The 18,115-nt window shown below is 44.9% G+C and overlaps 1 protein-coding gene across 1 annotated transcript in view; it reads left to right on the top strand.

The window, feature by feature from the left end:
• The window catches only part of LOC139049716 (uncharacterized), a 50,514-nt gene extending 38,952 nt beyond the window's left edge, over nucleotides 1-11,562 (top strand). Inside the window, exon 8 of the mRNA XM_070525466.1 lies at nucleotides 11,430-11,562. Coding sequence (XP_070381567.1) covers nucleotides 11,430-11,447 — 18 coding nt within the window. The 3' untranslated portion in view covers nucleotides 11,448-11,562. The remainder of the gene's footprint in view (nucleotides 1-11,429) is intronic.
• Nucleotides 11,563-18,115: the final 6,553 nt, after the last annotated feature.

The raw sequence follows: 18,115 nt of genomic DNA, 5'->3' as shown, positions 1-18,115 counted from the left end.
AGGGGACAGGGGAACCTGGTAGCCTCAACCTCCATCCGCGCCACATGCAGCGCAGCAGCAGAAGCAGCAGCAATCGCTCTCGCACTTCGCGACGCTGAGAGCAAGGGAAGGTCCGCCCGTGTCCTTACTGACTCACAAGTGGCTTGTCGTTTATACCTGAATGGAACACTCCCTATACAAGCCATTCGAATCCTGGGTCGCACACTACAATGGACCCATGGTATCGTCTGGTGCCCCGGGCACGAAGGCCTGCGGGGCAACGAAGAGGCGGACTGCGCAGCTCGAGGTCTCACTAGCCGAGCGGCAGACCACACCGTTCTTCAGCCCCCGACAGACCGACGAGCGACCCACGAGTTATTAACGACAGGTCAACAAATACTACAGGACCAACGGCTCGGAAGAACGCAATACGCTCCCCCACACAAAGCTCTCAATAAACTCCAGGCAAAGGACTGGCGCCGCCTGCAAACTAACACATACCCACACTTGTCTCGTCTACACGCAATCTACCCAGACAGTTATACGTCCCGAACATGTCCCTGGTGTAGCAACCACACAGCGACACTAGCGCACATAACACACGAATGCACCGACCGTCTGGGCGACGCAATTTCGCAACGAGTCACAACACACACACTCACTACGTGGTCTTGGGAGGCGAGACTCTCCGAACTGAACCTGGGAAGCCAACTGGCGACCCTCGACCAGGCCCGGCGAGCCGCGATCGCCAGTGCAGCCCTGTCAGAGGGAACCACCCAGGAATAAACCGCGCAACGGTTTCTGCAATAATAAAGTTTCTCCTCCTCCTCCTCCTTCCAAAAAAGGCAACGCCCGCAGTTCACGCGCGAAGAAGTCGAAGAAGAGGGAAGATGATGATGGCTATGTACGTTAATAGTGCTTACAATATATATATATATATATATATATATATATGTATGTATTGTTACACAGGAGGTGTTTAATGCAGAACGAGATCAATCTGGTTGTCGGCGCGGCAGGCGTGGTTCATGACAACTTGTGACATTTCCCCGCTGGCAGACGAAGCCCACCGGGCGAGTCAGTCATCTCGTGGGTTGTAAGGCCTCAGACGCGCGACGTGTGTCACTTCAGCCTTGGCCTAGCGTCGTCCACTGCTCGTGAGACGCGCAATGCGGTAGTTTACTTCGCTGAGGCACTCCAGAATAACGTAAGGGCCGACGTAGTGGGCGAGAAACTTCTGACACAAGCCGCGCTTCCGCAACGGCATTTAGAGCCACACATGATCAACAGAATCGAAGTAAACGTGGCGGTGACACCCGTCATAGCTTATCTCGGACCGGGCTTGCGATGCTAGGGCGCGTAGCCTAGCGAGGCGTCGCGCTTCTTCTGCTCGACATAGGATCTCATCAATTGATTCGTTGTCATGAGCGAAGTAGGGAAATAGCGTGTCGAGGGTGTAGCGCGGCGGACGAGCATACAGTAGGAAAAATGGTGAGTAACCAGTGGTCTCGTGTCTCGCGGTATTGAAGGCTTAGGTAATGAAAGGGAAGATACTGTCCCAATTGTTGTGTGCTGAATCGACGTACATGGACAGCATGTTGGCAAGCGTTGTTTGGGCGCTCGACGAGACCATTAGTTTGTGTATGGTAGGGCGTAGAATGGCGGAAGATACATGAACACAGACAAAGGGTTTCTTCAACCACGTCGGCGGTAAACTCTCGCCCACGATCGCTGATTACTATGCGAGGAGGTCCATGTTGGAGTATAACGTTAGCCAGCAGTGAAATGGAAACTTCTGTAGCTGTGGCCGATGGCAATGCGGCGGTCTCACAATAGCGGGTAAGGTGATCTAGGCAAACGATAACCCAACGATTACCCTTGGAGGGTCACGGGAAAGGGCCCAGAAGATCTATACCAACTTGCTCAAAGGGCACGCTAGAAGGGGGAACTGGTTGAAACAGGCCATGTGGCGCTTGTGGCAGACGCTTGTAGCGCTGGCATTGAGGACAGCTGGCGACGTACCGTTCAATATGTTTCCGCAACTTAGGCCAGTAAAAACGTTCTTGAGCCCGGTAGAGTGTACGTGTGGAACCAATATGACCGGAAGTTGGGTCATCGTGCATGGCGTGTAATACTTGGTGGCGAAGGTCCTTGCGGACAACTAAAAGGTAGCGTGCACCGGTGGTCGAGTAGCACTTCTTATACAGCGCGCCACCATCACGTAGGCGAAAGCGACTGCCTGCAGGTGACTCCTGTGCTGCGGCGAAGAGTGGTTGTAAGCTCCCGTCCTCGTGCTGCTCGGTTATGATGGTACCCATCTCCGGAAATTCCAGGGCCACAAAAGCGATGTATTCATCAAAATTGTCCGCATCACATTCAGTTTTTTGAAATGGCATCGGAGAGAGACAATCAGCGTCAGCATGTCGCCGGCCACTTTTGTATCGAATAACGAAATCGTATTCCTGTAGACGGAGGGCCCAGCACGCTAGTCGTCCTGAGGGATCCCGCAGATTGACAAGCCAGCGTAGCGAATGATGATCTGTTATCACAGTGAAAGGGTGCCCATAGAGATACGAACGAAACCGTTGCACGGCGACGATGACCGCCAGACACTCTTGTTCGGTGGCTGTGTAGTTGCGCTCGGAGCGGCTCATGGACCGGCTAGCGTAAGAGATCACGTGCTCACTGTCGCCAACACGCTGAACTAGCACAGCACCGATTTCTACGCCACTGGCATCGGTGGGAATCTCAGTTGGTGATAAAGAATCAAAGTGGCGAAGAATTGGTTGGGATGTCAACAGGAACTTGACCTGGCGAAACGATGAGTCGCAATCTGCAGTCCACTCAAAGGGAACACCTTTTTGGAGAAGGCGTGTAAGGGGATGAGCCATATGTCAGCAAACCGAGGAATGAATCGACGAAAATAGGAGCACAAGCCCAAGAAACTTCTTACCTGCTCTACAGAGTTGGGTACTGTAAATGCTTCTACGGCCGCAGTCTTTTGTGGATCTGGTCGGATGCCTTCTTTAGCGACCTGATGGCATAGCACAAGAGTTTATCGTTCCCCAAAATAGCATTTTTTCGAATTGAGCACTAGACCCGCTTTCTCCAAGCAGTTAAATACCAAAGTCAAACTTTTGTTATTCTCACTAAACGTTCGCCCGAAGATCACAACGTCGTCTAAGTAGCACATGCAAACTTACCATTTTAAGCCGCGTAATATCGTGTCCATGAACCTTTCAAACGTTGCGGGCGCGTTACAAATCCCGAAAGGCATCACGTTAAACTCGCATAGTCCGTCGGGTGTTACAAATGCTGTCTTTTCTCTGTCGTCCTTGTGTCTAGGAATATGCCAGTAAGCTGACCGTAAATCGATTGAGGAAAAGTAAGATGCCGCAAAGTGACAGTCGGCGTGGTCAATTCGTGGGAGCGGATATGCATCTTTCTTAATAACGGCGTTTAGGCGACGGTAATCAACACAAAACCGCCACGTACCGTCTTTCTTCTTCACCAATATCGCAGGGGCTGCCCAAGGACTAGACGATTCTCGAATGACGCCTTTGCATAGCATTTCTTGGACCTGATCGCTGATTTTCTTGCGTTCTGACGGCGATACACGATAGGGTTTTTGTCAGATTGGCTGGCCGGCTCCTGTGCTGATGCGGTGACGAGTTCTGGACGCAGGAATTGATGGCGGGCCATCGTGCTGCGCAAAGTCGAATATCGAGGTATGTTTCGTAAGCAGGGTCATCAAAACTCGAGGTTCCTGATCGCTGAGTGACTTATCAATCATGGAAACTATCTTCGAGCTCCCGGGGCCCGAGACACAGCTTGCTCCTCCATCGGGGAGCTCTGTAAGTACTGCGGCCGATACGGGCGAGGCTTCCTGAAACGTGGCAGTCTTCAGGCTTTAGGGTAGCGCTGCCGCTTCAGTGGAACAGTTTAGCGCCCAGAGCCACGCGCACCCATCGGTCACTGATACCACGCAGTGCGGAACACGTTTTTCTTGAAGCAGTTCCGGTGTACAGCTTCCACTGCAGCATCGAACGAGATAGGAGTCGGAGATGAACAGGCGACGGCAACACGCATCGCGGATAAGGCGGGTACAACTGTATCCTCAGACACGCACAACACACTTTCCGGGCAAGCTTCACTTTCAAAGAGCACAGGTGAAACACTGGTGTCGACACTGAGTTCTCCCGTCCGGCAGTCAACATTCGCACCACACAATTGCAAAAAGTCAGTCCCCAGAATCGCGTCATGCGAGGAGCGAGGAAGAACAGTAAACTCTGCATTAAAAACTTTCCCACCCAAATACACATCCACGTTACACACACCAACCGGGTATAACTATTCACCACTGACTCCAGGGAAACTTGTGCACTGGTGCCAACGAACCATAACCTTGGTATATATATATATATATATATATATATATATATATATATATATATATATATATATATATATATATATATATATATATATATATATATATACGTATATATATATATATATATATATATATATACGTATATATATATATATATATATATGGGACGCTAGTGTGCACTCGCGTTCAGGCTGAGCTGCAGCATGGTCTGAAGGGCTCCAAGACTGTACGGCAGTCCGGCATACCACCAAAGTGGTTGGATATTCAACAGCGGTAATTAAAACGGTGCTTAGTTTTCAAATTCTCTGCGCGGCGGCGCCAGCGCACTGCAATACAGAGAATTCGCTCGTGTTAAGGAGTCACTCATTTTAAAGTAGAATACACTCATATAGACCGTTGCCGTCGGTAATATGCAGGTTAGCGGTGCAGGCGATTGAATGAAAGCTCCCAGCATAGGCGAAGAATATAATGGCATATTGGGAGAACGTCAGAATGGCCACACAATCTGTAGGCGTATGTACGATCACTTGTTTGTCCTTGTAAGTGTATTGAAGTATGCGCAGTAGAAAGGAGTGCTTTACATGTGGCTTTTTTTAGACATTAGAAGAGCAAATCACGACGTTCACAGCAACATTTTATATGTTCTCGAAGGGGATATAGCTGTTAAGAGATTTACAGACAATATACCGTTTTTATTGAAAGAGAGAAGATGAGGAGCGAGGAGAAAGTTGATATCAACAAGGGACTGGTAGGTGTGCCCTTTATCCCCAGTGCTGTTTATGATGTATGTGCATGGTAAGGGCGGAAAGGACGCCAGAGGGTATTAATATCGTGTTTATTATCACTTAATAATTTATTATCTCCTGATTATCTCAGTTGTCGACCAACCGCTTCAAGGTTTGTTTTAAGCGAACGACATTGTTTGTCTAGCTAACAAGCAAAGTGATATGCAACTTCTGGCTGATATCTGTGGACGGGAACGTTAGACTTTAGGCCTGAAATTTGGCGGTAATAAATACGGCGTGAAAGTGTTGAATGAAAATAGTGAACAGACAGTGTTAATTATGCGCCAAAAATACCTCGGGTAAAAGAATATAAATTCCTTGCTATATGGATGAACGAAGGCAACAGATATATGGAAACACAGGAAAAGCGTATTACATTACAAAGCGTACACATTAAGCGTATAAGGGAAGAGAAATGTGGCCATAATAAAACGCAGGGCACCATGGGGATACGAAAGGTACGAGGTGCTCTGGGGTACTTGGGCAGTTGTAACGGTTTCAGGACTTGCATTTGGAAATGCTGTTGTTCGCTTGAAGTCGGGGGTACAGTAAGGACTAGATGACAACCAAATGTCAGCGAGACGCCTCACATTGGGCGCCCACGGGAAGACGGCAAATGAAACTGTACAGGCTTATATGGGCTGGACAAGTTTTTCAGCGAGGGAAGCTCATAGTAAAATTGATTATGAAGAAAGACTGAGGAATGTGGAAGAAAGTAAACGTGCTGGGAGAGTGTTGAGGTAATTGTAGAGGAAAAACATTGATTCACAGTGGAGAAAAAGACCTAGGAAGCTTACCATCAAGTATGCGGCGTGTAGGATGAGCAATACACCAACAAAGAACGTCAAGCGGAAAGTCAGACAGGCTGAAATAATCTCGTGGGTGGCGGCGATGGAAAAGAAACTTGCCATGACGAACTACTGAAGAGGAAAAAACGAAATGCAACCGATGGAGCATGTTTTATTAGAAGGTATCTGCCCAGCGGTCGATTTAGGCACCCCTGGCCTCCTTGAAGCACTTGGGTTCAGCGAGAGCAGAGGGAAAGTAAATATGTCCGCAGTAAAGAGTTATAAGAGGCGATAGGAAGACTGTTGGACTATATGTAGAGAAACGATAAACAACACAGGCGTACAAAAACAAAGTTCCCAATAGGAGTTCAAAAAGATTGATGATGGGAATTTCGTGTATCGTTTTTCTTTTATTTTTTTATTATTTTTTTCCTTGGGAAGGGCATTAGTCATTATAGTAAGAACAGCTTGGTGGCACAACCCAGCAGCGTATTGCAAAGGGGACGTTGATAGCGTGCATCCAATCATTCAATCCAATCATTCAATCATTCAAGTTTTTTTTTTCCTTTTTTTTATCCTTCTTTCTTTCTCACCTATTGCATCCCCTTTCCCTTCCCCCAGAACAGGGTAGCCAACCGGAGATAATCTCTGGTTAACCTTCCTGTCTTTCCTTTGCCTTTCTCTCTCTCTCTCTCTCTTGACGAAGACAAAGTGCTACAGTGAAGCACTGGCACTTACAATATAACAGTAAAAAAAATGCTTTCTACCAGCGGAAACGCTTCGTGAGGTGCCTACCTTGGTAGGCTCGGTAGGTTGGGCGGCATAGCTATAGCCTGCGTTTATACATGTGAACTCGAGAACGGCTGTTGCAGCCATTGCCAGACAAATATCCCGTCGCGACGCCATTTACATGACCTCGTACCCTGAATGGGTCAAGATTCATGCGAGATGCTATGACAAGCGAAATATAAAACATGACGTCCCGTTCGGTGTTGCTAACCACCGAAATGACCATTCCGCGTTCATGTGGGGGTTGTCATTTAGGACAGGATGAGTCATCCTAACCCGTGCAACTTAATGGTCACCGTTTGTTACAATGCGTTGGCGGGCTAGTTGGTGCGAATCCATCAATACTTTGCTTTGCGCTAAACAAAGTATTCATGGGTCGCCGTTCGACTAGACGCTAACTCAGCTTGACCGGTTAGCATGTACAGTCGCGGATAGAATATAATGGACCATGAAATCTAAGAAAAAGCTGAATATCTCCGCAACCTCACAACGCAATCTGGTATTTGCGTTTTGGACCTCGACTAGAATGTGCTAACAACGTTGTCGTGGGCAGTTTTACTGGTTACTGCTACAGGCTGCTCGGGAATTGAACGTTTTCGGAGATCCCGTGGTCCATTTTATTCTGTCCGCGACTACATGAACGCGACATGCAAAGCTCAGTCCGACAACTCGATAGGACCCGCTATGTGCCAGGTTCATGCAAACGCTCCGACAGATGTATGAAACGGGAATGCAAAAGCACCTCCTTAGTTTCGTCGCGTGGCTATAGAATGAACAAAGCCTGCCGACTGCATTTCATGTCCCTCCGCAACAGCACCTACGTGCCTCACAGAGCTACCCAACAGAGGGGGAGGAGGAAAAAGAAGGAAGGAAAGGTAGGGAAATCAATCAGTTTTCTATCCAGTTTCTACCCGTCCGGTTTTCTACGCTACACATGGGGAAGGGGCTTAAGGGACGAAAAGAAAGGAGAGGGAGAGAAGAAGATACTATCGATGTGAATACGTGAGAATATCCATAAATTTAAGCCTATAATCGCTCACTGAGGCCAGTCGCTTTCAGGAAACGTAGCAGTGCCCGCGTCGCTTTGTAAACATGCGACGCGTGAAGCCATGGTCCGAGAATCTTCGTCTCTGAAAATGGTATGTTATCCAATCGGTATAACATCCTCCGAAGAACTTCGCGTTCGTTGATATAAAGATAACAACAACAGAACACGTGCTCGATCGTCTCCTCACAGTTGCACACGTCACAGATCGGTTTGTCGGGCATACCAATATGAAATGAGTAGGCTTTCGTTAAAGCCACCCCTAATCAGAGGCGGCACAGTAAAGTGCCGGCGTAATCATGGCGGGAGAAATTCGATGGAATCTGCAGCTTCAATGTAGGGTCTTGCCAGTGGAGACGGCAGTTGCAGAAAAGGGGGGGTGTTCCACAAGGTTTCAGTCTTGGTTTGAGCGAGTAAACGAAGACCCCTCGCAGCATCTGTCCTTGATAAGGCTATAGCAAGTGTCATGGTTTCTTTATGGGCTGACCAGATCCAGTAGAGTCAACAGCCTATACGCCTTACGGCTCTGGCACCGAAGCCTGAGCGCAAAGAACAAAGGGTCAACATGCGGTGTGTAATCAGAACTCCATGCAGTTTCACGGATGTCGGCGGAGATTGGGGGATATTGCGGCAACTTGGGGAAGGGGCTGCCTAACAGCTTACACTGTCTATGACATGGGCATATTGAAGGTTGCATAGATCTGGCAGGCATGATTTTTTATAAACGCACACTAAAACAATAAATATAGCTGCTATGAAGTTACGGGCCTCCGTAGTGAAGTGTAGCATGGAAAGTCCATCGCACTCTTTCTCAACAGTGTGCCGATTACGTTACCTACATGTTGCTCGACGGAGTTTTCGTGCTATGGCAAACGTTCCGGTGAATTATCGCATTTGCCATTCTGAGGCATGGAGTTTAGAGAGCCCCAGGGGAACCGCATCATACAGCCTCGCCAAATGGCACACGCGGAGAAAGTGCGGTGTGGCCCCTAATTTTTGGCAAAGGTCGTAATTCTTGAGATTGCGCACGTATTCGTAACAATGGCAGTGGCTACGCAAATTCCTGGAAGGCCCCGAGGTTCAAGCCTATGAAACATATGTATTTAGTCTCCTATCATCCATATAGATGTAGATGTAGAGCCCAGATGTTAGTGGCCAGGTTGGCTCAGCATGCCTTCCATGTCCCTGCGCCCAACAATTCATGTGGTCAAAGAAATTAACCTAGGGCCAAGATTTTGTAGCAGCGCCCTTTCCTATGCTACTCATTTTCGCGCTTCGTGAGTGATGAGAATGATGCTCTGCCCGCGTTGGTTACAAGAATGGCACAGAATCGAACGAATGCATCGCTACGAAATTGCAGCCCTGCCTGCTTTGGGATCCATCCCTGAAGGAACGGTTATGTACAAGTCGAACAAGTACAAGCGCTTGCTGGGCCAAGCCATTGCTGGGTGACTAACTGCGCTTCATTACAATAATTTGTTTGATTGCACGAGGGCAATATATGTCGGCGTACGCTCGCAATTCTATAGCCAATATTCTGCATATAACCCAATATGTTTTTTTTTTAAATCGTGCATCTGCAAAGTCACAGAGTAGTCTGAATCCGAAAGGACGAAGTTTATGGAAATTTGCGCACTAACCACACTACATGTAAGTTAAGCTACCTTGCGATATGGTGAGTACGAGTCAAGTTTTTACTCGGGCAGTGCAAGCTAGTATTTTGCGCAAGTCTAAACAGTTTCGTATGTTCTCGCCGGTAACTTTTATTTATTATTATTTACAAATACTGCAGGCCCTATTCGGGCCCAAGCAGGAGTGGGTACATAGAGCAACGTAAATTACAAATGTTAATTAGCAATTAAGAACACAACAAAACATGTACATACATCATTGTAACACTATACGTAACGGAAATAAACATGAACATACAACAGTGCAATACGTAAACAAAATAACAATGAAAAAGCGTAACGCAAAAGAAACTGCTTTCATTGCGGCAATTTAGAGGTCAAAGAAAAGGTTATTTGAAAGCTGAACGAACGATTCTGTTGTATTAGCGTTAACTACTTCTCCGGGTAACTTATTCCATAGCGACATTGCATGGGCAAAAAGAGAATATCGAGGGGATGTTGAGATTACTAAATGGTTGCTTAATTGTTTTGTTGTGGTTTGTGCGAGCAGAGCGCATGGGGGGCTCAGGTAAACAACATTCACGTGGTATTTTGTAGTGACCATGGTACAGCTTATATAAAAATTTGATGTGAGATACAAATCTGCGATGAGCTAGTTTTTTCAATTTCGCCCTGTCGCGAAGAACGGACACGCTAGAAAAACGCGAGTATGTGGAGTATATAAACCGCAAAGCTAAATTTTGCACTCTTTCTATTTTCTTGATTAAGTATTTTTGATGACGGTTTCAGATCAAATCCGCATATTCTAATTTTGGTCTGACAAGCTCTTTTTGTGCTGTTATAACTTAACGATCGATGAGGTACGGCGCAATTTTCGTTGAAAAAATGCCAGCTTTTTTAGCGCGTTGCTGCAAACATTTTCTGTATGGGGTTCCCAACCTAAATTGCTTGTAAGTGTAACACCTAAATACTTCACTCGCTGGGTTTTATGTATATAAGAATTATAATAAAATAAGCAAAATCTAAAGGTTCTTTCTTGTTGGTAAATGTAATAGCTGCCTTCTCCAAAGTGTTTAGCTTGAATCCCCAATGTATCACACCATATGCTAATTGAGTGCAACGCATAAATAGATGTCATTGATATAAACTAAGAATAACAAGGGCCAAGAACTGACCCCTGTGTAACCCCTGAGTGCACTTCCAGTGTACCAGAAACGCAGTCCTTAACAGCAACGTATTGTTTTTTGAGGACAAATGAGATTCTATCCAACGGATGATATTCCATTCAATGCCGATAGAGAGCAGTTTAGTTGCTAAATAGGCATGCGCAACTACATCGAACGCTTTGGAAAAGTCCAAAAACACTGCATCGATTTGACGCCTCATATTAAATGCAATCGTAAGATCATCCGTTATCTCAGCTAACTGCGTTATTGTGGATAAACCAGCCCTAAATCCATGTTGATTTGCATGAAGTAAATGATTATTCTTTAATGTGTTATAATAGCTTGAAAAAAGGGTGTTCTAGCAGTTTACAAGTTGTGGTTGTTAAGGAAACTAGTCTGCAATTATTTAGTTCTAAAGGGGATCCAGATTTGTGAATCGGAACTATCCTTGCAAAGCACCAGTCATCTGGTATCACACAGGATTCTAACGATGTTTTATATATTACATATAAGTACTCTGCTACCCAGATTGCGTACCTTTTGAGGAAAACAGATATATTGCCCGGACCTGATGACTTTATTATGTCTAGATTACGCAAAAGGCTAAGGATGCCGTTTTTGCTTAAACCTACTTCGGGCATCGGATTACGAAGCGTGTAAGGTTGCAAGTGCGCGTGCGGTGCGTTTATGGTAAACACCGATTGAAAAAAGGCGTTAAATTCATTAGCAATGGCCAAAGGATTGTCAATGCTTGTGCCAGATGTTTTGATGTCTGTGATGCCGCTTTTGTCTTCAGATAAATGTTGCCACAACATTGATCCTTATGATCCTTTTCCTTCTTTTTTTTTCGCAGGACGTACCATACACATAGAAGACGAGTTTACTCTCTGCGTTCACTCGTTTCCAGTGTTCCCGTAATTAGCAAAATCTGTTTCCTCAAATAAACGAATACTCCTGTTTCAATAAAGTATTATCGCTGTTGTTGACGTGCGCTCCTACATCGTAGCGGGAGAAGCTCCCAGTAAAAGAAAGGCATTGCCTTCAATCAGCGTTGTATACGCATTTCTGTATGCGATCTGTGTTTTGTTAGTTCTGTGCAGTGGTTGTGGCAAGGGAGAGGAAAATCACGGGCATTCACCTTCAGGTAGGTTGAACTCTGCGGGTAGGTAATGTGGCCCCATTTCACTTGAATGTACATGGCGTCGTTACGTGCACACAATTGTTTTGCTAAACGTATGCTTGCCGGGTGCTGGCAATGTGGACTGCTTCGGCGGCAATGACGAAAAAAGGAAAGGTTTTACTAACTCGTAACGTCTGAAACCAGTAATTAGCTTGTTCGTTTTCCTTGAAAAAAAAGATTGAATCATGGAATAACGTTTACTCAATTCCCTTAGTTTGATTAAACAAAATGCACATTTGTGACTGTAATAGGCGCATATTTAACGCCTGTTAAATTATAAGGACTCACTACATTAAGCGCGATGCAGCATCTGAGGTAATGCTTCTTCGATCGGATGCTCCAGCACTTCGAAGTAAAAATACGTAGCTTTGACGCATTTAACACAACTTTATCGCATTTAGTACAGAGAGACAATATGTATTGTGATTATTGTGAGTCGTCATAATTTCTGTGACATGGCTGAGAAGCTAACCACACACACTAAAAAAAGTGTAATACGCAATAAGCAACTCTGAGCGACCATCGTACAGAAGCCTTTTCATCGTCATTTTCCTCAAGCGCATTCAGTAATGTCCACCGTAGGGAACACAAATGAATTCTCCAGAAGGGATTCCGCATGGGTGTCTGGCGAAATGCAATGGTTTTCCAGGTACTTTTGTGCTTCAATGAATAAAACAGCGTTTTCCTAAGGCAAGCAACTGGAACGCCCATGCATTTCGGCGGTCACTTTGAAAATTAGTATCTCAAAACTGGTGCTGTCTTCAGAATTCGTTCCAAGTGAATTCAGTATACCCAAACTTCTGAATTTCCTTGAATTAGCTTGAAATGCTCGTCACGTACTGATAGAGCAAATCACATGAGTTCCGAAAGCGATGATGTGGGCCAAGGTTGTCGCCCGTTTCTTTACGCGATAGCACCATTTCTCATCAGCGAACAAACCTCGCCTGCGAAATGTGCTGCCACCTATAGCAGCAGCTAAAAAAGGTAGTGTTGGGTTAGGCTGAGCCGTATAAGATGCAAGGGCCAGCTGTGACAAGACGGAAGTTGCCGTTGGGAGCTAATCCTGGACAAGTGTTTCGAATTGTGTTCGTGTTGGTGCGTTCAGAAATTCCTTCTCAGAAAGTGTCCCGAAGTTCTTAAAATCCTTAAGCTTTTTGTTTCTGTAGTATTCGTGCTATATATAGGTCTTCAAATATAAAGGAATTATCACCACCTATTTCTAACAACAAAAGGGTACGTTTTTTTAGGTAGGTTTACACTGCTCCATAATAAATATGCTTTCATGACCATCAATCACGCATAAATTATGCGACAGGTACTACGAAACTTCACACGAGCTTTCACCATAGTAGTGTCCAAGTAATTACGGTTAATCACCATAATGATGTTGTAATTAGGAAATAAAAGTATGCCGTTTTACGTGCGAGAACCAATCTGATTATCAGACACGCCGTAATGTGGGACTCCGGAATTATTTGGACCATCTCGGGTTGTTTAACGTGCACACAAATCTAAGCACACGGGTGTTTTCACATTTCGCCCCCATCGAAATGCAGCCGCCGTGGCCGGGATTTGATCTGGCGACCTCCTGTTGGGCATTGAGCCACATGACAATAAGTGATTTCACTGCTATTCAATGATGGGGTAGGTTTGAGTGTATGACTGAAAACACCGTGACGTGCTTTGCATGAGTTCTTAATTCGTACGTTACTTCTTACGCAATTCGGCTACTAGCACGTTGAGAGTTCGTCGAGTATGACTTTGTGTCACGTTCGGTTATGCGTTTTCATTTTATTCTAGCATAGGTAGCACTGCTTTCGGACATTACATTTCTGGCGACCCCTCTTCCATAATCAAACAATAATGCCGGTTACATTACCCGTGTTTGGCTTTTCATTTTCACAAACTACGAAAACACAAATGGTACAATGCCCATCGCGTACGAACTATGCGTGAAATAGCACGTTACATGCATGGCCGGCTAAAGTAACACACCCGCGAGCTTTCAACTGAGATGCTCACTGAAGCACCAACAATTTGCGGTTGAGCAAAGTTGTTTATCCTTCCTTCCCAAAATTCTTTGTCGTTAAATATAAGCTAAGGCCTTATGCATATGTGGGTTTACCCTAACCTAATAGGATCCAATCATTCTCTCCATATTAAGCTGCCATACATTAGAACGGGAATCAACAAGTAGCCGACAAAGACAAGCATGTGTTATAAGTTAAAAGCCCCACTTTGACAAGGGTGGAATCACAAGACAGATATTTTTATGCTGTAGGGTCCGTTAAATGCTAAAGCATGATTGTCAAATAAATCGACATATACGCAAGTATACTGTAGCGAGGCATCTGATGCCATCATGGGTATCCAGCTTAACATTACTCGCAAAAAAAAAAACGCAAGGAACGAAAAGAATTCCCGCTGTTACTGGGGGGGATATTAGGGACCATTTATAGCAACGGTTATGAACGAAAGTAATATCTCCATAATGAACTTCTAATTCTAATTTACCAGGAGACCCACCGTGGTTGCTCAGCGGATATGGGGTTGGGCTGCTGATCACAAGGGCGCGGGATCGAATCCCGGCCACGGGGGCCACATTTCGATGGGGGTGAAATGCCAAAAATGACTTTAGACTGTCTATAGAAAGTATATAGAATTTTTATAGACGACCTTGCCTTTCTATAGATTTCGACTTTTGTGGATACAAAGTCTATTGACGATATTCGATAAGATTGTATATTTGTTCTTGTGCATTCCCACTCTACCTAGTGCTTCACAAACACGCAAATGGGCTCATTCACGTTCACCCCCCTCCATAATTTATATATATACACATATATATATATACCTATATATATATATATATATATATATATATATATATATATATATATATATATATATATATATATATATATATCTGTGTACCCGCGGGCTTCATTATCATCATCATCATCAGCCTGGTTACGCCTACTGCAGGGCAAAGGCCTCTCTCATATTTCTCCAACAACCCCGGTCATGTACTAATTGTGGCCATGCCGTCCCTGCAAACTTCTTAATCTCATCCGCCCACCTAACTTTCTGCCATCCCCTGCTACGCTTCCCTTCCCTTGGAATCCAGTCCGTAACCCTTAATGACCATCGGTTATCTTCCCTCCTCATTACATGTCCTGCCCATGCCCATTTCTTTTTCTTGATTTCAACTAAGATGTCATTAACTCGCGTTTGTTCCCTCACCCAATCTGCTCTTTTCTTATCCCTTAACGTTACACCTATCATTCTTCTTTCCATAGCTCGTTGCGTCGTGCTCAATTTGAGTAGAACCCTTTTCGTAAGCCTCCAGGTTTCTGCCCCGTAGGTGAGTACTGGTAAGACACAGCTATTATACACTTTTCTCTTGAGGGATAATGGCAACCTGCTGTTCATGATCTGAGAATGCCTGCCAAACGCACCCCAGCCCATTCTTATTCTTCTGATTATTTCTGTCTCATGATCCGGATCCGCAGTCACTACCTGCCCTAAGCAGATGTATTCCTTTACGACTTCCAGTGCCTCGCTGCCTATTGTAAACTGCTGTTCTCTTCCGAGACTGCTAAACATTACTTTAGTTTTCTGCAGATTAATTTTTAGACCCACTCTTCTGCTTTGCCTCTCCAGGTCAGTGAGCATGCATTGCAGTTGGTCCCCTGAGTTACTAAGCAAGCCAATATCATCAGCGAATCGCAAGTTACTAAGGTACTCTCCATTAAATTTTATCCCCAATTCATCCCAATCCAGGTCTCTGAATACCTCCTGTAAACATGCTGTGAATAGCATTGGAGAGATCGTATCTCCCTGCCTGACGCCTTTCTTTATTGGGATTTTGTTGCTTGCTTTATGGAGGACTATGGTGGCTCTGGAGCAGCTATAGATATTTTTCAGTATTTTTACATATGGCTCGTCTTCACCCTGATTCCGTAATGCCTCCATGACTGCTGAGGTTTCGACAGAATCAAATGCTTTCTCGTAATCAATGAAAGCTATACATAAGGGTTGGTTATATTCCGCACATTTCTCTATCACCTGATTGATAGTGTAAATATGATCTATTGTTGAGTAGCCTTTACGGAATCCTGCCTGGTCCTTTGCTTGACAGAAGTCTAAGGTGTTCCTGATTCTATTTGCGATTACCTTAGTAAATAGTTTGTAGGCAACGGACAGTAAGCTGATTGGTCTATAATTTCTCAAGTCTTTGGCGTCCCCTTTCTTATGGATTAGGATTATGTTAGCATTTTTCCAAGATTCCGCTACGCTCGACGTTATGAGGCATTGCGTATACAGGGTGGCCAGTTTCTCTAGAACAATCTGCCCACCATCCTTCAACAAATCTGCTGTTACCTGATGCTCCCCAGCTGCCTTCCCCCTTTGCATATCTCCCAAGGCTTTCTTTACTTCTTCCGGCGTTACCTGTGGGATTTCGATTTCCTCTAGACTATTTTCTCTTCCATTATCGCCGTGGGGGCCACTGGTACTGTACAAATCTCTATAGAACTCCTCAGCCACTTGTACCATCTCATCCATATTAGTAATGATATTGCCGGCTTTGTCTCTTAACAAATACATCTGAATCTTGCCAATTCCTAGTTTCTTCTTCACTGTTTTTAGGCTTCCTCCGTTCCTGAGAGCATGCTCAATTCTATCCATATTATACTTCCTTATGTCAGCTGTCTTACGCTTGTTGATTAACTTCGAAAGTTCTGCCAGTTCTATTCTAGCTATAGGGTTAGAGGCTTTCATACATTGGCGTTTCTTGATCAGATCTTTCGTCTCCTGCGATATTTTACTGGTATCCTGCCTAACGGAGTAACCACCGACTTCCATTGCACACCCCTTAATGATGTCTACAAGATTGTCGTTCATTGCTTCAACACTAAGGTCCTCTTCCTGAGTTAAAGCCGAATACCTGTTCTGTAGCTTGATCTGAAATTCTTCACGCGGGCTTCTTCACGCTCGGACAAACACTTCTATGTAGCACGTGTTGAGCAACAGAAAGCTGTATGGGCAGTTTCTAATGTTGCTCTACAATTTTATCATTGACAATATTCATGTAATTAGGATATTTGAGAAATAAGTTAACACTAATTATCTAATCAGGGGAATGCAAAAAAATAATCTGAGTATCTCCAAGCGATGCCAAACAACATTACGTTGGTTCTCTCTAACTATGTAGCATTTGCATGTGTTAAAGTCTGGCACAAATTAAGTGAAACACCCCGTATACTTCTTTGCAATTCGAATTATTTTCCATGGTTTCGTACATCAGCGCCGGTGAAGGCCACAGAGTGGGACGTCACCAAAGGTCTTGTTAACTTGTGTGAACAGACCGTATACCGATTGTGGTAAGGCGCGAGATGAAGTAGAAAACAGCCGATACTGTAAAATTCTTATTGCTTCAGGTTTACATTCCGTCTATAGATTGGAAATAGACAAACATCGTTAATCTGGGCTGTACGCTGTAACCAAGTGCAAGTACCGGTCGATAATGCGGAGCTGCGTTTGATATTAACAACTGAAGCTGTATTCTGCTGAGATTGCTGTAGAACCTATTTGTAGGCTTTAGTATACACATAGTGTATACCTCCGCGTTTGTTGACCACATAATACCATCTATATAGTCGCTATCGGCAATCCCAAGACAGCCTTCACAGTTGTGATAGCATGACTTTTGCGGCAGTAGAATAGGGAAAGCAAAACGCCGATCCAAATGTGATAATAGATGGTAGGAACGCCAACTTTAGCTACAAGAGGATTTCAAACAGGCATTAAGCTAACAGCACAGAGACTTGTAATGTTTGTAGCTGACAACGCGGACTTTGTGAGTGTGCGATGAACCAATGTCGCGCATGGGGTGTGCGCGTTTTGTGTCGTCCGATTCTCAGATACTTTTCACGTTGTCTTCATATCTAGGCTGCATCACTAACATCGGGCGGTCTTTCGTTGACTGATATCCTGCACTACAAACTCAAAGTTTCTCATTCACTTAAAATATGTGCCAAATTCTCTGAGCCCGCCCAGTTTGCCGCAGGCGGTATGCTTGCGGGGCCACGCATATGAGTAACCTCATTGCCGTACTGATTGCTTTGACCTATCATCGGAGCGGAAATTTAGCACTAATATACGTGCAGGCATCACAATGGTGGTACGCTGGAAGATATGCTACGAATGCGCTGTATTACTCATAGTCGCGAGCGATAATGCAAGCGCCTGAAGGGCCCTGTAACGGCTTTTACAGACATCATATGCATCCATGCGGGCGTTTCAGTCTCATACGATAACCCACAGCGTTTATTACACAACCTGCCAGCGCATTTTCT

This window comes from Dermacentor albipictus, chromosome 9, assembly GCF_038994185.2.
Source record: "Dermacentor albipictus isolate Rhodes 1998 colony chromosome 9, USDA_Dalb.pri_finalv2, whole genome shotgun sequence".
Taxonomy (NCBI): Eukaryota; Metazoa; Arthropoda; class Arachnida; order Ixodida; family Ixodidae; genus Dermacentor; species Dermacentor albipictus.
The sequence above is the reverse complement of the archived record's forward strand: the minus strand, read 5'-3'. Positions and strand labels throughout refer to the sequence as shown.